A 15756-nucleotide genomic window follows, 5' to 3' on the forward strand; every position below is an offset into this window, starting at 1 on the left:
CTGAATTTCGCCTTTAAGAACTTGATTCTCCTCGGACTTCTTAAAGTACTTTGCTCTGAACTCTTCTTCGGTCGTTTCTTTGTTCTCGCGAATCTGCTTGATTTCATGTTCTTTAAGTTAAATAACCGCCTTCAGTTCTTCGTTTTGGTTTTGCCTGCGGACTATTTAATCTTCAAGGCTTTTCGACGCAGTTCTCAGATTCCCGATCGTTTCCTACATCTGAAGAGTCTTATGTTCCAATTCGTCTATCACTCTTTAGCGCTCGATTGAATCTTCCTTTCTTCTCTCCTAACTGCTTTCCAGTTGCGACGCGAGCAGCGCATGCTTTTTGAGAAGCTCGTTCTGTTACTCGTTCAGCTTGTCAATGAGTACTTTTGCCGAAGCCAATTCTTGATTCCAGCGACTTTACTACTGCTTTATCTGTTCACCTTCGCCTATCAGACGGGCTATTTCCTTGTTTGCATTCTCAACGGCGGATTCCCGCTGTGCCAACTCATCTTGCATACGCTGCATCTGAAGTGAGAATCCTTTGTTGCCATCTTTTTGCTCATGCTGCAGCGAAGCATGCGCTTCTTGCAGTTCTTCCAACTTCGCAATTATTTCCAAATTTTTCTTTTTCAACAAGGCTAAATTTTATCGTTCTGCTTTCAAATCTTAGCATACTTTATTGCATTTCTACTAAGAAGTTTATTGCTTGCTTTTTTGTTCCTGGAACTAAGCTTGCAATTTGATTAAGCTTCGCTTGTTTTATAGCCTCTAGTTTTCAAGTATTTCAGTCGATTTGCCAATTTTTTATGAAAACTCATTTAATGTATATCGATATTATTCCACTTATTTGTGATGGCAGCGCCTCAGTTCTTCATGATCTTCTTAAGACACTTTTAATCTTTGTCTGGTTTCAGATAAAATATTTTCCTTTTCCCTGACATTTTAATTCAGAAATGCGATTTATTCGTCAAGCCGGAAGTGTATTTGTTTCAATTTTGTGTTCTATTTTTGTTAATGTTCTAATTCATTTGTTTTTTCCGACAGGTTTTGTTAAAGGCTTCTAGTCAAGTCCTGCATGTTCGTAATTACAGTGGTGAGATTCATTGTCTCAGATTGTAATCGTAAGTTTTCATCAATCATCTTTATTTGTTTGATCTTATTTTCACGGGCTTATGATTTAAATTTTTCTAGTTGCTTTTATTTTTCATTTTATTTAATAATAGCTTAATTTTGTATTTTCTTGATTTATTTCAATATCTTTTAAATTTCTTCTTTAAGCCTTTTGTTTTAAAGTTCAACCTGTTTTATTTATTGTTAATTTCGAGTATAAAGTTTATTTTTTCGGCGTTATTTTTCTTCTCCTAACTGTTTTTTTATTTAACTCATCATACTTTCCTTACTTTTAAACTATAGGTTTTTATTCATTTCTTTATCCAACACTTGTTCCAATTTTTAATATTATTGTCTTATGTTTTTGATTAAGCATTATTTATCTTCGTTTTCCCTGGCTAATATATTTTTTTCCTTTTTTAGGGACTCGATCAGCTGATTAAGATAATCAATTTCACGTAACAATTATTTATTTTAGTTATAGTCAAGTGCATTGGCCTTTTAATTCTTCAGTGATATCAATAAAGCCTTATTCTCTTTTTCCAGCATTTGAACTTGTCTTTTCAAATACCTGTTCTAATCGGTGTGCGTATAGGACTGCCTTTCAGGTCTGTCGTCTTAGTTCAAATCTAATTAAAGCCGCTTCGGCTCCAATTCAAATTTCTCAGAGTGCATCACATCCTTGGTATTATCAACTTGATTTTCCTTGCGGCCATGCATCTTCATGATAATCCGTCGGTTCTTCTCTTCAACGACCTTGATCTTCTGCTTGATATTTTCAAAGTCTTCTTTGATAGTCCCGATCGCTTTTAGATTGCTGTATATCATTTTAAATAGGTTATGAGGATTATCAACACATTGAGGAAAGCGAGGAAATTTGGTTAAAAGCTGTCTGAGTTAGCTTGAATGAACTTCTGTCCACTCTGTACAATTTCATCTGGATGAGGACTTTTTCGCAGGTCTTGAGCAATAGCTCTTCGCAACCCGAGCCGTCTAGCATCGAGGTTTAGACTAAAATCAGTCCACGTATTTCAGCAAACTCTCTGACCTCTTCCTTGCTAATTTCCCTGAGCCTTGTAAGATCAGTTTTATTAGCAACTGCCACAAACACCGTATGGATCGATGTATGCTCCCGAGCCTAGAGTATCATCCGATCCAGATCCATCATGGTACTCCGCCTGGTCACATCAAAGACCAGCAGCGCAGCCACAGCACATCTGAAATAAGGTTTCTGGATTCTTGCAAACCTATCACCCACGATCGGATCCCATATCTGTAGCCGGATGATTGTCTCGTCGCTTGTGATTATATCTCGTGAGCTGTATTCCACACCGATCGTTGTGTTGCAGCACAGATCGAAGTCCTATCTGGTCAGCCTCGCCAGCAGGCTCGATTTGCCTACGCCCGCCGAGCCTAGCGTCACGACCTTAAACAGCCTGTTCGGCCTGTTCTCTGTCATCTAAATTATTAATTGGATGTCATTTTTTCTGGTCAAGAATGCTTTTGATTTCGGAGGGGGTTAAAAAGACACGTCCTTTTTTGAATGATTTTTTTGTGTGGCTCGATGTCTTTGGCTTTCACTCGAGCTGTCTATAGTTCCTTTTTGAGTTTGTGATGCTCCCTTTTTCTCAACATTTCTTCAACCGCCCTGTCCTCCTCATCCACCTCCTATTAATCCTCCGAGTCCCCTAGTCCCAGCTGATCATCCAATTTCCGATCAAACTTTTTCCGATTTCTTTCCGATGCCAGCCTGCTCTGCAAATTGTAAAGTCTGGTTGCCTTTTCGATAATTTCCAGATTGTGTGTGTATTAATGTTCGGTGATTTAAAAGACTGAGGTCTATCTTTTAAGTTGATCGTTGAGCTTTCTCCAGGTTTTTCCCTACTACTTGCTGATAATAACGAGAGAGGAACCAGGCCGTCCTGCCCGTGCGGTCCGGCCAGCCCGGTGCACATACGTGTCACAGTCTTTCGGTAGATCGAATTGTACCACCAAGTCCACAATCACATCAATCCCCCTCGCCGCCACATCCGTCGTGACCAGCACCTTCACTCCCTCAACAAATTTCTAGACCTTGCTGATTCTCTGCCTCTGCTGCATTTCGGAATGCAGGGCTACATTTTGGATCAGCAGGAGTGACAGCTGTTCGCTCAGCTGTCTGCAGCGCTCGATTTTGTTGGTAAAGATGATCGTCTTTTTGGTGAGGTTTTGGGTCAGATAGCTGTAGAGATAGAGCAGTTTTTAGTCTGATTCGCAGAAGCATTTGAACTATGTAAGGGTCAAAGGCACTAAGGAAATAGCGAGGTCGATTATTTTTGGAGAGCCTTCGAATTTCACTCGAGATAGGATTGCCTTAAGTTTCGGGATGAGTTCATCTTATTTTTGTGATTTGTCACCTTTTTTCTTTTGGGCTTTGAAATTCTTGTCATAGTGCTTGCTATCTTTGAACTGTTTTGTCAAAGTTGCACTAACAAAGACAACTTTGATTTTCGGTTTCTTTTTGGGGACCTCGTGCTTTTACTGTCGAATAGTCTGCTTGGCAGCAAAAAAATCCTTGCCCTTGATAAATTCATCAAAAGGGATCTTGACTACTTCCTACAGGGCTTCATCTTAGTCTGCTCTATCCTTCTCTATTCTTTTGAGCTGCCATGGTTTTTCCTCGTATCCATAGATATGCTCCAGAATGGCATCAAGCTCTCTAAAAGCACCCAGTTCGACCATCCGATCAGCCTCATCCACCACCAGATCACTAATCCCTGCCAGCGACAGCACTCCATCTTCAATCAGTTGCCAGACCCTTCCTGGCGTCCCGACTACGATCACGGCCTTGCCTAACACCCTTGCTTGTTTTTCTTGTGACATTCCGCCTATCACGCTGACGACCCCCCGCTGGTGCTCAGGCGGGACAAGTGCTTTCACGTTTTGATGGGTTTGGAGGGCCAGCTCGCGGGTTGGGCTTAGCATAAGGCAGCGCACAGGTGGATTGAAACTATTTGTTGAGAGTAGCCGGCTTACGACCGGGGCCGAGAAAGCAATGGTTTTTCCGGAGCCTGTCTGTGAGGACAGCAGAAGACAGTTATGATGCCCCTGCTACTCAAAAAACTGGGCTTGCACAGGTGTCGGCCTTTCAAACCATGAAGCCAGCAGCTCAGAAACCAACGGGTTTAATGCCGAAAAATTCCACATGATATGTTTTTATATTAATCGATAATCCATGCAGAACCAAATTTTTGTGAAGCCAGCATGCTAGCCCCTTTGCAAGCTGTGCAAGGACGAGGTGCCGAACGACATCCCTGACTACGAATCATAGACCTGCCACAGCCCCAACCTCAGCAAAATAGAAGCCCTGGAGAACACCATGTTCAGCCTGAACGACTCGATCCTTGAGCTGATCGATTCCAAATTTACATTATGATTATTTGTACTAAATAACGCATCCCCATGGCCCTATTTTTTTAAATTATATTGGTATTTAAACAACTGTTGATTTAAAAATAATTAAAAGATTGGTTAGTTGGTCCTGCTGTTAATTGTCCGTTTGGACAAATACGGGCTTGAAATTGCATATGAAGTTATACGAACTGTGGACTGGCAAAGATCGGTTCTGCTGTGATGGGAGAGTCCGCTGTGGGCCACTGTCTGACTTCTGTCCCAATCTTTACCTGCACTGCTCGCTGATCCTGCCACTAGCGATATTCCTTCCATTCGCAGCAGAAACACTGTGGTAAAAAGCCTCACCGGCAATCCCGATCACCCTATGCCTTTTACTGCTACTGACAGAGCTGTTCGTCCTGCTGACTACCTTCACAGACCCAGGGATCCTGCCAACCAGAGCCATCCTTGAACTACAAGTCTAAAATCAGATCATCACCCAAGAGGAGGCGAACAGGCTCCTGCTCGAGCAAAAGGACAGCACTTTCTGCGAGACTTGCAAAATATTCCGGCCGAGGAGGTCGACCCACTGCCGGGCCTGTGATCACTGCGTGGAGGTGATGGACCATCACTGCCCATTTGTTAATGCCTGCGTGGCCAAACGAAACTACCAGTTTTTCGTGTGGTTCATCACCTGTCTCAACATCTACGTGCTTCTGTTTTTGGCTAGCTTGATAATTTTTCTAGTCCTGAAATTTGGCCAGGCGGACCCCGACCTCTCGAGGATACTGATCATCGTCTTCTCTGTGGTGTTTGGGGTGGTCGCTCTGGTACTCGTTGGATTCTGTGTGGTTCACTTGGTGCTGGCACTTTGTGGAGTGACCACCCGAGAGGTGTTGAAGAGGCTGGTCACCTCGTAAGGGGACAGGACAGCAGATATGAACTGGTTTCGACTGGACGCCACAGCGATAGACTTCACTATGGACCTTAACGTCCACTAAACCTAACTCCTCAACAACCGCCCCTCCATGGAGCCCGCCATTAAGCCCGCCTGACAGCCAATAAGAATTATTTCATGGATACACTCGCCCACAGCCCACCCACCCTCTCCTTGACCCGCACTGACTCTCCGCACAAAAAGGGGGGGGCCGACTCCCCGCCCTGCACGGGGTCAGAGGTCATTATATATAATCAAATATGCCAATCATGGAGAAGGTGGGCAAGAACTTCAAGTTGATCAAGAAGATCGACGAGGGGGCCTTCGGAGAGATCTACCAGGCTATCAACACCAAGAGCAATATGGATGTGGCCGTCAAGATCGAGCCGGTCAACACGGACCATCCTCAGCTGATCTACGAGTGCAAGCTCTACAACTACCTGCACAACGACATGACGGTGATCGACAAGGGCATCCCCAACATCTACTACTGCTCCACCGAGGGGGACTACAACATCCTGGTGATGGACCTGATGGGGCCCTCCCTCGAATCTCTGTTCAACCAGACCCTCCGGAAGTTCAGCCTCAAGACCGTGCTGATGCTCATTGAGCAGATGATCCACCGTATCGAGTACATCCACTCCCGGAACTTCATCCACCGGGACATCAAGCCTGACAATTTTTGTGTGGGGCTCAACAAGACTGCCCATAAAATCTTTCTGATCGACTTCGGACTGGCCAAGCGCTACATCCAGAAGGACGGCAAGCACATCCCCTACCGCGAGGGCAAGAACCTCACTGGCACTGCCCGCTACGCTTCGATCAACACCCACCTCGGGATCGAGCAATCCCGCCGTGATGACCTGGAGTCGATCGGCTACGTGGCAATGTACTTCCTGCGGGGCATGCTGCCGTGGCAGTCACTGAAGGCCACCACCAAGAAGGACAAATACGAGCGCATCAAGGAGAAGAAGCTAACCACCTCGATCGAGGTCCTCTGTAAGGGCTACCCGAATGAGTTCGCGAAGTACCTGTCCTACGCCCGGAACCTGAAGTTCGAGGAGAAGCCCGACTACCTGCTGCTGAAGAACATGTTCAAGGACCTGTTCAACAAGCAGGGCTACAAGTACGACTACCAGTACGACTGGGTGATCCTCAACGAGAAGAAGGACAAGCACGAGAAGAAGGAAGAGGACAAAGAATGAATAATCTCCCGATCTATATCCCCGCTATTCGATGATACTCATGTCCTGACCCGAACTGCGGAAAGAATGACCTTCTATGTCATTTAGATTCATCCGAATACCTACTAGCCGCGTGATGCACTGGAGTTCTTGCCTTCTCGGCTATCCGAAGTTGTCTGTCACGCTGTCAGGTAGAGCGGCTGCCTGTGATGTGGTGTGTTGGCAAAAAAGTAATTGTTTATTAGTTGTTTGTGAGGTCGATCACAAATTGTTGAGAATCATCTATTCTAACATTCTTAAAATTATTTGGAAGGAAATGGTGGTGTATTATTGTTTATTCTCGTGCAAAGGACTTAGCTTCCTGCTATTGTGTGAATTATCAAATCTAAACTTTTCATAAAGAATAAAATTAGAAAACTTTTTTAATACTTTGATAATTTCCGAGCTGAAGCAACATTGTATTTTTGTTTTGTTCAACGCTTCAACACAGCCCTATGGCTCACAGGTATTTTATTTTTGATATAACGACCAACAGGGTCACTGGACAACTCAAATCTGAAAAGCCTCGTTTATTCGTGTTATACCGCTAAAGCGAAACCTAATCTGGCAGCAAATATGGTCTGATTACAGAGTGAATCAGCCTTTGGTGAACTTAAACTACATTCGATCAGTTCGTTTATCGTAGGTATGAGAGGATTGAACAGCGAAAACAGGAGTAGAGACACCCACAATGTTACAATGTTGCGGTACCAGCTCGCCCGCCATCAGCAGATAACTGCACCCTCGATGGATGTGGAAGTCCTTGTAGTTGTACCATTAGGTCCTACTCAGGATGCATACCCTTCCTGGCCAGCACATGCATCCACATCCACAGGAACCTCTGCTTGGGGACGAGGCGAAGGTAATAAACAGATTGCAGTGTTTGTATTGATGGAACACCTGCCATCATGGGTAAAAGTTTAACAACTTCCCACGGTACCGAGCCTTGTGATTATTATTATGGAGGGCGAGGGGTGCTTGATGGCCCTGATGAGGGGGATCTTCGAGGTGCGGGTGGCTTCCAACTCAAGAAGGGTGAGGATCTGCTAAGTTATACTACTTTTGGGGGCGGCCCTGGAGCTAGGGTCATTTGGGCTGGCTGTCAGTGTGGGGCTGAGTGTGCCAGTTGCCATTACAATCCTTGCTTGTTTTTTGCCGTACTATTTGATGCTTCTCTGTTTCAGACTGCTGCCGATGCTCTCCCTCCTAGTGATGTACTCAATAGCCCGGGCGATCCTCATCCCCGCGTTCGTTAAGCCCTGGGCCTCCGTTTGCTAAGGGCTCCTGAGATCCGGGATAATAGCCGGACTGATTTCCGTGTTTTGGGAATACTAGAAGAAAGTCGTTCTGAGAAGAGAATAGGACTAATCTACGGTGGCAGAGGAATAGTGATAATTAAATGCGTTTTCAGCTGGCTTGTTCGCTATGTCAGGAATAATTTGCTCCGTATCGACCTAGTAAGTTATATTCTTTCAAACCTCAGCAATCATGGTATTTCATCTCCTCGTGTGATGTTTGCTATTTAATGAGCTGATCCGCGCTACTATTTAGCTGGGCTGGCTGTGTCCTGCGATCTACTTACTGGCACCAGGAATCTGTGAGGAGTGCGAGTTTTCCAGCAGAGGCAACCCGTCGAAATAAGTCTGCTTTAATTTCCTACCAGACCTGAGGACAGGCCTTTATGGCTATCACAAGCAGGTTCTATTCACATCGCGACCATAGAAACCAGACAAAACGTGTCACCTGCAAAGACTCGCATTCCTACTAATTCCTGTTGCCGGGAAGTATATCGCAGGACAATTTCCCAAACATACAGCCTATTCAAGAACACAGCATGGATCACAAGGCCCACAAGGTAAAAGGTGGTCAAGAAGAGCATCAAGTACATGGCTATCGTCAACTATTGATCGACTCCAAAGTAGGATGTCCAGCAAACATCACTTGTCGAAAAAGACTGGACGCACAAATTGATAATCTTAGTGTTAATTACATGATTTCATCCAAATATCTACCATTGGAAAAGAGGCTTGACTGTCTACAGTCACAGACCCATAAAATAAAACATGACAGGACGATCCATATCAAGGCTTTGTCTGACTTTTAATGCATAAGAATCACAGCCACACTTTCTAAGATCGGGGGCGAAGTGGGCTTTTGCGGCCACCACGCGAGGCTTAGCGCTGAATAGGAGGGATCAACGTTGTTTATGAGGCAGGGCGACTAGCGAGGAAGGAGTCTAAAGCCTCCAGCATGGACTTTTTCCTATGCTCGCCCGTTTGATCAAGCGCAGCCCGAATATCGACTCGCTGCTGGTCTTTGCGGAACAACCGGTTTTTCCGCATCACCCTCATGAATAGCGATGGCAGGCTGCCCCCAAGCTTGTTGATATGCTGTTCAAAAGCGTTAACCTGCTGAAGGTCAAGACAGCTGCCAGTACAATCAATTCGTCGACCTAAGTCAGTTGGTTTCATTGGCAATGGGTACCCGTCCTTCCTCTCCACACTAGCGAACCAGCTCTACAAGAGGCTCAAGTTGCTCGCCTGGTATCTGGCAGGTATTTTGGATAGGCCGGCGAGCGACCTGCTTAGTCGTTTCAAAGTAATGCATTTGCGGGGTAGTCTGCGATACGCTGTCATCTTTTCATGCAACTGCCTGTAGCCGGGTAGATCGGTGAGCTAACAGTTGCGGGCAGGTGAACTAGGCTTTTTGAACATTGCCTTTTTCGGTTTTATTTTAGATCGGAAATATTAAAGCCGAGCACTTTGGATTATTGTTGCGATCTTGCATTCCCTTCGTTTAAGGAGTGAGAAGACATTCAAGAAAACAAACTTAATATTTTAAGTGGAAGTAAGTAGGACTGTTGTCCTTTAAAATTTATTAAAGTTATTAAATTTTAAAGAGGTCGGGTTAACGTCAATTGATCCTTTCCAATTATCCGATCAAATTAAAAGATGCCGAAAGCACAGTCTGCGCCCCGTACGTGAAGTCCTAGAAACATCACTTCAAAAAATGGAATATATCCCTTCAAGAACAAGTAGGAATGGTTTCTTCATTCTGACTCCACTGTACTTGCTACTGCATTTATTGGATGGGTAATACGGAATTTTCGAAGTCGACGCCCAAGGAATCAACTCTTTTTTATAAGTGAGTATTTTTTCAATTAAGCAACTTTCGCTCTTACTGGGAACAGCTGATCTCCCTCCTAGGGTGGAGTGCATTTATTGTCTGTCTGGGTGTGTGGCCTACAACGAAGGACTAAATCATAACTCAGCAGCAATGTGAGTCCCTCCTACATAAGCTGTACATCGAGGCTAGTCTGTCTGGACTGTGAACCCTGCTTTTCCTGATGGCAGAGTGCCTTTCTACTATAGACAAATTATAAAAAATGCACAGTTGATTCCGCATGGGGAACAGACGAAATCCTCACTGTAGTACTGTCTTGGGCATTACGTTTCAGCATAGGAGAAATTTATGCAACTGGAATCTTAACGGTTTCACACTTTTTTGTGCTCCTTCTTGATGGATGTAAATCGATGACAATCTATTGGGATGTACCTAAACTTGACAAAGTACATCGTGGGTGTCAGATCCTTCAGCAATATTAATGACACATTAAAATAATTGGTGCGAGATGGAAACAATTGCTGATCACATGACTTATTATAATCGCTCTTGATTTTAATGATCATAGTCGTACTGCCCCATTCTGAGTAGCCTAATAGCCCCGGCGTCTTGCTCGCTAGCCCTTCTCTCCAGCAGCACAGGTGGCCTCACTACCACCCCATCAGCCACCTCCACCCACCCGGCACACAAAGGACATCTTCCTCTCCTCTCACCAATCCTCCTGCACCCCACATGCTGAGAATGCCCGCATCCAAACACCAGAATGGGAAGATGCTCATCACTCTGACAGACGCAGCACTGTTAGAAAAACATTGCTTGTGTCTGGTTAGAAAGGCACTGCAAGAGTGATGACTGAAGAACGGTCCTGCACGGCCTGTCTGCTGAGATCGTCAATGAGACGGGAATACAGCTCGAGTAGATAGTGATGTAGACGGGCTCGGTGCTTGATTGCTGGAAGGACCAGATTCCCAGGCAGTTAAGGGTACTTCTCAAAGAATTGTTGGGTGAAGGTCTGAGACTGCACCCTTTCAAAGATAAACTCCAGCGAGCCGATGACCAGCTCCCTCATGAGCTGTCTCACTTCTGGTTTCACTTTTTCATTCCGGATGGTCTCATAGCTGATGTCTTTGAAGAACCTGTCCAGAAATGCGAACCACGACTCTACATAACTCTATTCCTCTTCCTACTCTTCAATGCGCTTGTACAGTTCGAGAAGAGCCTGGTGTCGGTCCGTCAGGGCAGACTTGTCATAAACCCGGTTTTTTAGTATAGCTGTAAATGCCTGCTTGTACTATGCCACGAATAAATCGGTGCGTAGGGTCACTGCTTACCGGATCTGTCCTTTTTTCTACATAAGGTGCACCAGCGCCTCCTTGTTTCCTAGACTGCGGACCAGTTCCTCACTCTCCTCGAGTGGAAAGTCATGATGTTTGAGGGCCGGCAGGACTCCCTCCTTGTCGTGCAGGCAGAGCAGCCTGAGATATTCCAGTTTCATGGCCTTAGAAATAGAATCACTGCGAGTTTCAAATAGAAAGGCGATGTACTACAAGAAGAAAGGCACCTCCTGTTTCAGTTCATTAAGAAGATCGACCTAGTATCCATGGAAGTGATTACGAAAAATGGAAAAGTATTGAGGTCTCTGTGCCCTATTAATTCTGAGCAACGAAGTCGCACTGGTAGCAATTTCGGCCTTCAGCTAACTCAATCCCTCATCTTAATAGTCTTTGAAGACTTCTTCTAAAAACAAGACTGCGCTTTCGTTCCATGCTTCAACAACTATCAGCCAAGCCGCCTTGAATCTCTTTTTATTAAGGGACAGAGCCACCCTTATAGTCTCATGAGGGCTGCTGCCAAGTTTGTCGGCAAGTGGTTAGGATAGCTACTGGCCTTGCTCTGTGATGTGGGAGAGAATGAGGAGAAGTTGTTAGGGCTGGTCTGTGAGGAAGGCGTGTTCGAGGAGAGAGATGGACTGGTCGCTAAAGAGGGAGAGTGTGAACCGTCCTTGAGAGATCAGTTTCATCACCCAGATGCATACTTACGGGGTGCTAGAAAGCATTGTCCTGGCTTACTTAATGACTACTCCCAAAAACGCTCGGTTAACTGTCTCTTTGTCTGTGATTTATTGGCAATCCCTAATTCCAAGCCCTGACAGCACCCTGTAAAGAGCCTCCTGGACTAACTCCTGCTCGCGGCTGTCGAGCAGCATCAACTGGAGGTCCAGAAAGGCGGGGCCTAGCAAGGAAGTCAAAGCAATGATATTCCCTCGCACAAGGATGTAGCCTAAAAGCTATTCTAGAAGCTGGGCGTGAAGCTTTTCACTGACTCGTTAGCAGAAAGCATTGAGCCCCGAGTAGCAATAGTGTAGGTACCACAGCAGAAGCTGACTGAGGCCAGGATCATAGGATTATTGCAGGCAGCTTTGCATCTTGAGCGCTGGGGTTAAATAGTCCCCCATCTGCTGGGCCACGAACATCAGCGGTCTGAACATCCTTCTCCGAAAGCACAACTGCGCCAATGCCGAGCAGTCTTCTAGCTACAGCCGACTATTCACCGATATGGCTTCAATTAGATCTTCGTCACCCCCCTCGACCAAAAGCCCGAGCATTTCCGAACTCAAAAAGGTCAGCTTTTGCCTGAAGAGACTGCTTTTCAGTACCTCCATAAACTCGTCCCCGTGGCCTCGTTACTAAAGAAGCTGTCTGATCGCGGTCATCAAGAATTATTGACTGTTGATGGCGATCATGTAGTCAAAGACGAACTCGATTTCTTTAGGTACGAGGTTTCCTTTGCAACTGATGTAGCTGATGCAGAGTTGCCGGAGATAGGGGGACATGATCTCGGTGCGAGCTGATTAGGTTTATGGTAGATCTGTGAGTGCTGATAGTTGGCCTCGATAGACAGCAACTCCCATCCGAAGCACCTTCTCCCACGGGCCTTGCTCCGCCAAGCCCTCTAAGAACGCTTGCCAGCCGCTGACCATCCCCAAAATAACTTTCTTCCCCTCAATCGCCACCACTACCCCTGCCTGCACAGAAACGCATCGACGGACGATCTCCTTTTATGTCAGCTTGAAGCCGGTCTTTTGCTAGGCCCACTAGTCATTGAAGTAGGTGAGGTAATCAAATCGGGAGAGGTTGAAGGGTGCAAGTTGTTGGAGAGGATGGTAGACAGGTCCGACTTGGATGCCAGAACGGGTGAGGCCGAGAATGAGACTATTCGAGATGAACTGCCCAAAAAGCAGGTTCTCATTGCTGACTCGACTGGCCAGATGCCATAATTGTTAGTCGTCTAGCCGCTTAAATGCCATGATCTATTCACCCACGCCCACCACCAAAAGCGGTACCTCCTAAACTCCTCCCCTGCCGACCCCCACCCCAGCCATACCAATATCCATTTCATCCCTCCCCTCGATCACCTCCACACGTCTTTTCACCTCCCACCCCGCATCTAACTCGATGACCAGTACTCTCTTGTTGACCACCAAAGCGACTATCTGGTATGGCAGCCTAAGCCTTCCACGGGACTATTCGTCCAAGACTGCCAGCCTTACGGGATAGACCATCTCACCTTTAGTGAGGAGTGAAGGAATGATGCGTTTTAAACGGGTTGTCGAATCTGTGCTGGGATATAATTCGGAGGCTTTGTAGGAGCTGCCAAAGATGCGATCTAGGGTTGCAAGGGTCATCGTAAAGGCCAGCACCCTGCCTTCCTGCCCTGCTGCCAGCAGCACGTCTGAGCTCCCTCCTCGTCCGAAGTAGAGGCTGTCAATAGATCCCGTGAGCTCTGAGATGATCTTTTTGAGTTCACCAGTCGCGAGCTCATACACCGCAATGCAGCCGGATTGTAAGGCGACTGCCAGCAAGTCGTGATGCGCACTGCAGGCCAAGGCAGTGACAGGCCCCTTCCCCCGGAGGGAGGGGTGACGAAGGATCACCAACTTTTCCAGGTCTTTTCTGAACTCGAACCAATACACATTGCCGAGATGACTGCCGATAAAAAACCCTTGCAAGGTCGTATGCACACAGACTGGGAAGCCGAGATCCAGACTGTGCTCGCCCATGCGGGCCTAGAAGTTTTTGTTGTACTCCCAGCTGAAAGTCAGTCTTCGGGCTTAAACCAGCTCATCTTATGAAAGTGGCAGCCTGCTCGGCGAGGCTGCCGGTAAGATGTTCCGCTTCCGAAGCGGATCCTCTGCTGCCGGAAAGGGATTCCGCGCCTACTCTTAAGGAGGAGGCTGGCACAGAGACCTGACAAATTGCATTTGCATGGGATCAGGGCCTCATCTGGCCATCATCATCCGGACGAACTCCTCGTAATTGATGTGCCCGTCCCCGTCGATGTCCGCCTCTCGGATCATTTCGTCAACTTCTTCGTCGGACAACTTTTCACCAAGGTTGGTCATGACGTGGCGCAGCTCAGCCGCAGAAATTAGTCCGTTGCCATCCCGGTCGAACACCTTGAAGGCCTCGACAAGTTCCTCCTCCGTGTCGGTGTCCTTCATCTTCCGGGCCATAAGTGACAGAAATTCCGAGAAATCGATGGTCCCGTTGCCGTCGATGTCCACCTCGTTGATCATGTCGATGAGCTCGGCTTCGGTGGAGTGTGGCCCAGGGACCGCATGACCGTGCCCAGCTCCTTGGTGGTGATGCAGCCATCGCCATCCTTGTCGAACAGGGCGAAGGCCTATTTGAACTCCGAAATCTGCTCCTAGTTCAGCTAATTCGCCATTATAATAATGATTACAGCCCGCGCCCCCGGGTTTAAACTTCAGGCTAAGTAACTGCCCAAGAACGAGCAGCCCTGCTCCTCCATTATTTAAAACTATCCTTTTTTATTAAATTCAGAGTTATTATTCATGCAGGAATTTTTCCTTTATTAGAAGTCTTGGCTGTTGGGGTATTCTTTATCTGCATGTGTGGCTGGGCGGGGTGCGGGTGCCAGTTCGAGTTCGGACTCTGGTTCGATCTCGGGTGCGGGTGTGGGTGTGGGTGTGGGTGTGGGTGCGGGTGAGGGTGAGGGCTCAGGGTGCTGTTCGCCATCCTAAGGAGTTTCCTTTATGTCCTCGACATTCTTTTGATTTTTTACAGGTATTAAAAAGTTATTAGTATCTTGGTTTTAGACGAATATTCTGGACTTGTGCTTGAGGTGGTCTCTGGAGTCAGGTAGCTTATTTTAGATCAATAAAGATAAATCTTTGTACCGCTTGACCGCCCCCAACGCATAGCTTTTGCAAGGCGAGTCTTCCCTGCATCCTATTCACTCTCCTAGCCCTCACAGCACCCGTCCAGAAAGACCTCCTCACAGACCCCGACCACTCCAACCACCGCCGCCCCAACCAGCACGTGATACTGCCCGACAAAACTAGCATGCTCGATAGCTTTCCCGAACAGCATTTGCGAGCCAAGGGCACTGCCATACATGTAGGCCGCCAGGAATAAGTGGATGAAGATCATCCACTTGAGCAGGCGAAGGCAGTTGACGTAGAGCTTGATTGGGGGCAGATAGCCGTGTGTGGAGAAGTGGAAGAGCTTCAGGGAGAAAGCGCTGTAGTGGCAGAAGAGGGTGATCAAGCACACCAGGGTCAGCAGAGGCATTCCAGCACTGAACAACAGAGTGAAGGCTGTGAGTGCCAGGAACCGGGCCAGAAATGAAGGTACGTCCAGCTGATCGTACAGCATTAGGTCATCCAGCCTTCCCTGGCTATACTTGGCCTACCTGCTCTCCAGCCACCACCTGGCAAGCAGGTCCCTGCCCACACAGCCCAGCAGCTCCAGCCAGGGCACAAGTGCCTCCATAAGCAGATACGTGACTGCCCAGACGGACAGATTCACAAACCACATTTTGCTGAACCCCCCGAACACTATGTTGTTGGGGTGGGTGCTCGCCAGGAGGAAGTTGACTGAGTTTATGCCGCGGGTGGTGTTCCACCGGGCGTTGAGGATGACGGGGGCTAGGACGCTGTTCGAGAGTTGCAGGAGGAAGGAGGTGATCACTGTGGCGATG

General features: G+C 46.9%; 1 protein-coding gene and 1 pseudogene across 1 annotated transcript; one reads left to right on the top strand and one right to left on the bottom strand.

Moving 5' to 3' along the window:
- Positions 1 to 5667: 5667 nt before the first annotated feature.
- Positions 5668 to 12009, top strand: LOC127594893 (casein kinase I-like). Its single transcript, XM_052056647.1, has 2 exons — positions 5668 to 6584; positions 11952 to 12009. Exons 1-2 carry the CDS (start codon positions 5668 to 5670, stop codon positions 12007 to 12009), a joined length of 975 nt encoding a protein of 324 aa, XP_051912607.1.
- Positions 12010 to 14032: 2023 nt separating this feature from the next.
- On the bottom strand, positions 14033 to 14481 carry LOC127594894 (calmodulin-like; annotated as a pseudogene).
- Between the last annotated feature and the right edge of the window lie 1275 nt (positions 14482 to 15756).

This window comes from Hippocampus zosterae, unplaced genomic scaffold (assembly GCF_025434085.1).
Source record: "Hippocampus zosterae strain Florida unplaced genomic scaffold, ASM2543408v3 HiC_scaffold_300, whole genome shotgun sequence".
Taxonomy (NCBI): domain Eukaryota; kingdom Metazoa; phylum Chordata; class Actinopteri; order Syngnathiformes; family Syngnathidae; genus Hippocampus; species Hippocampus zosterae.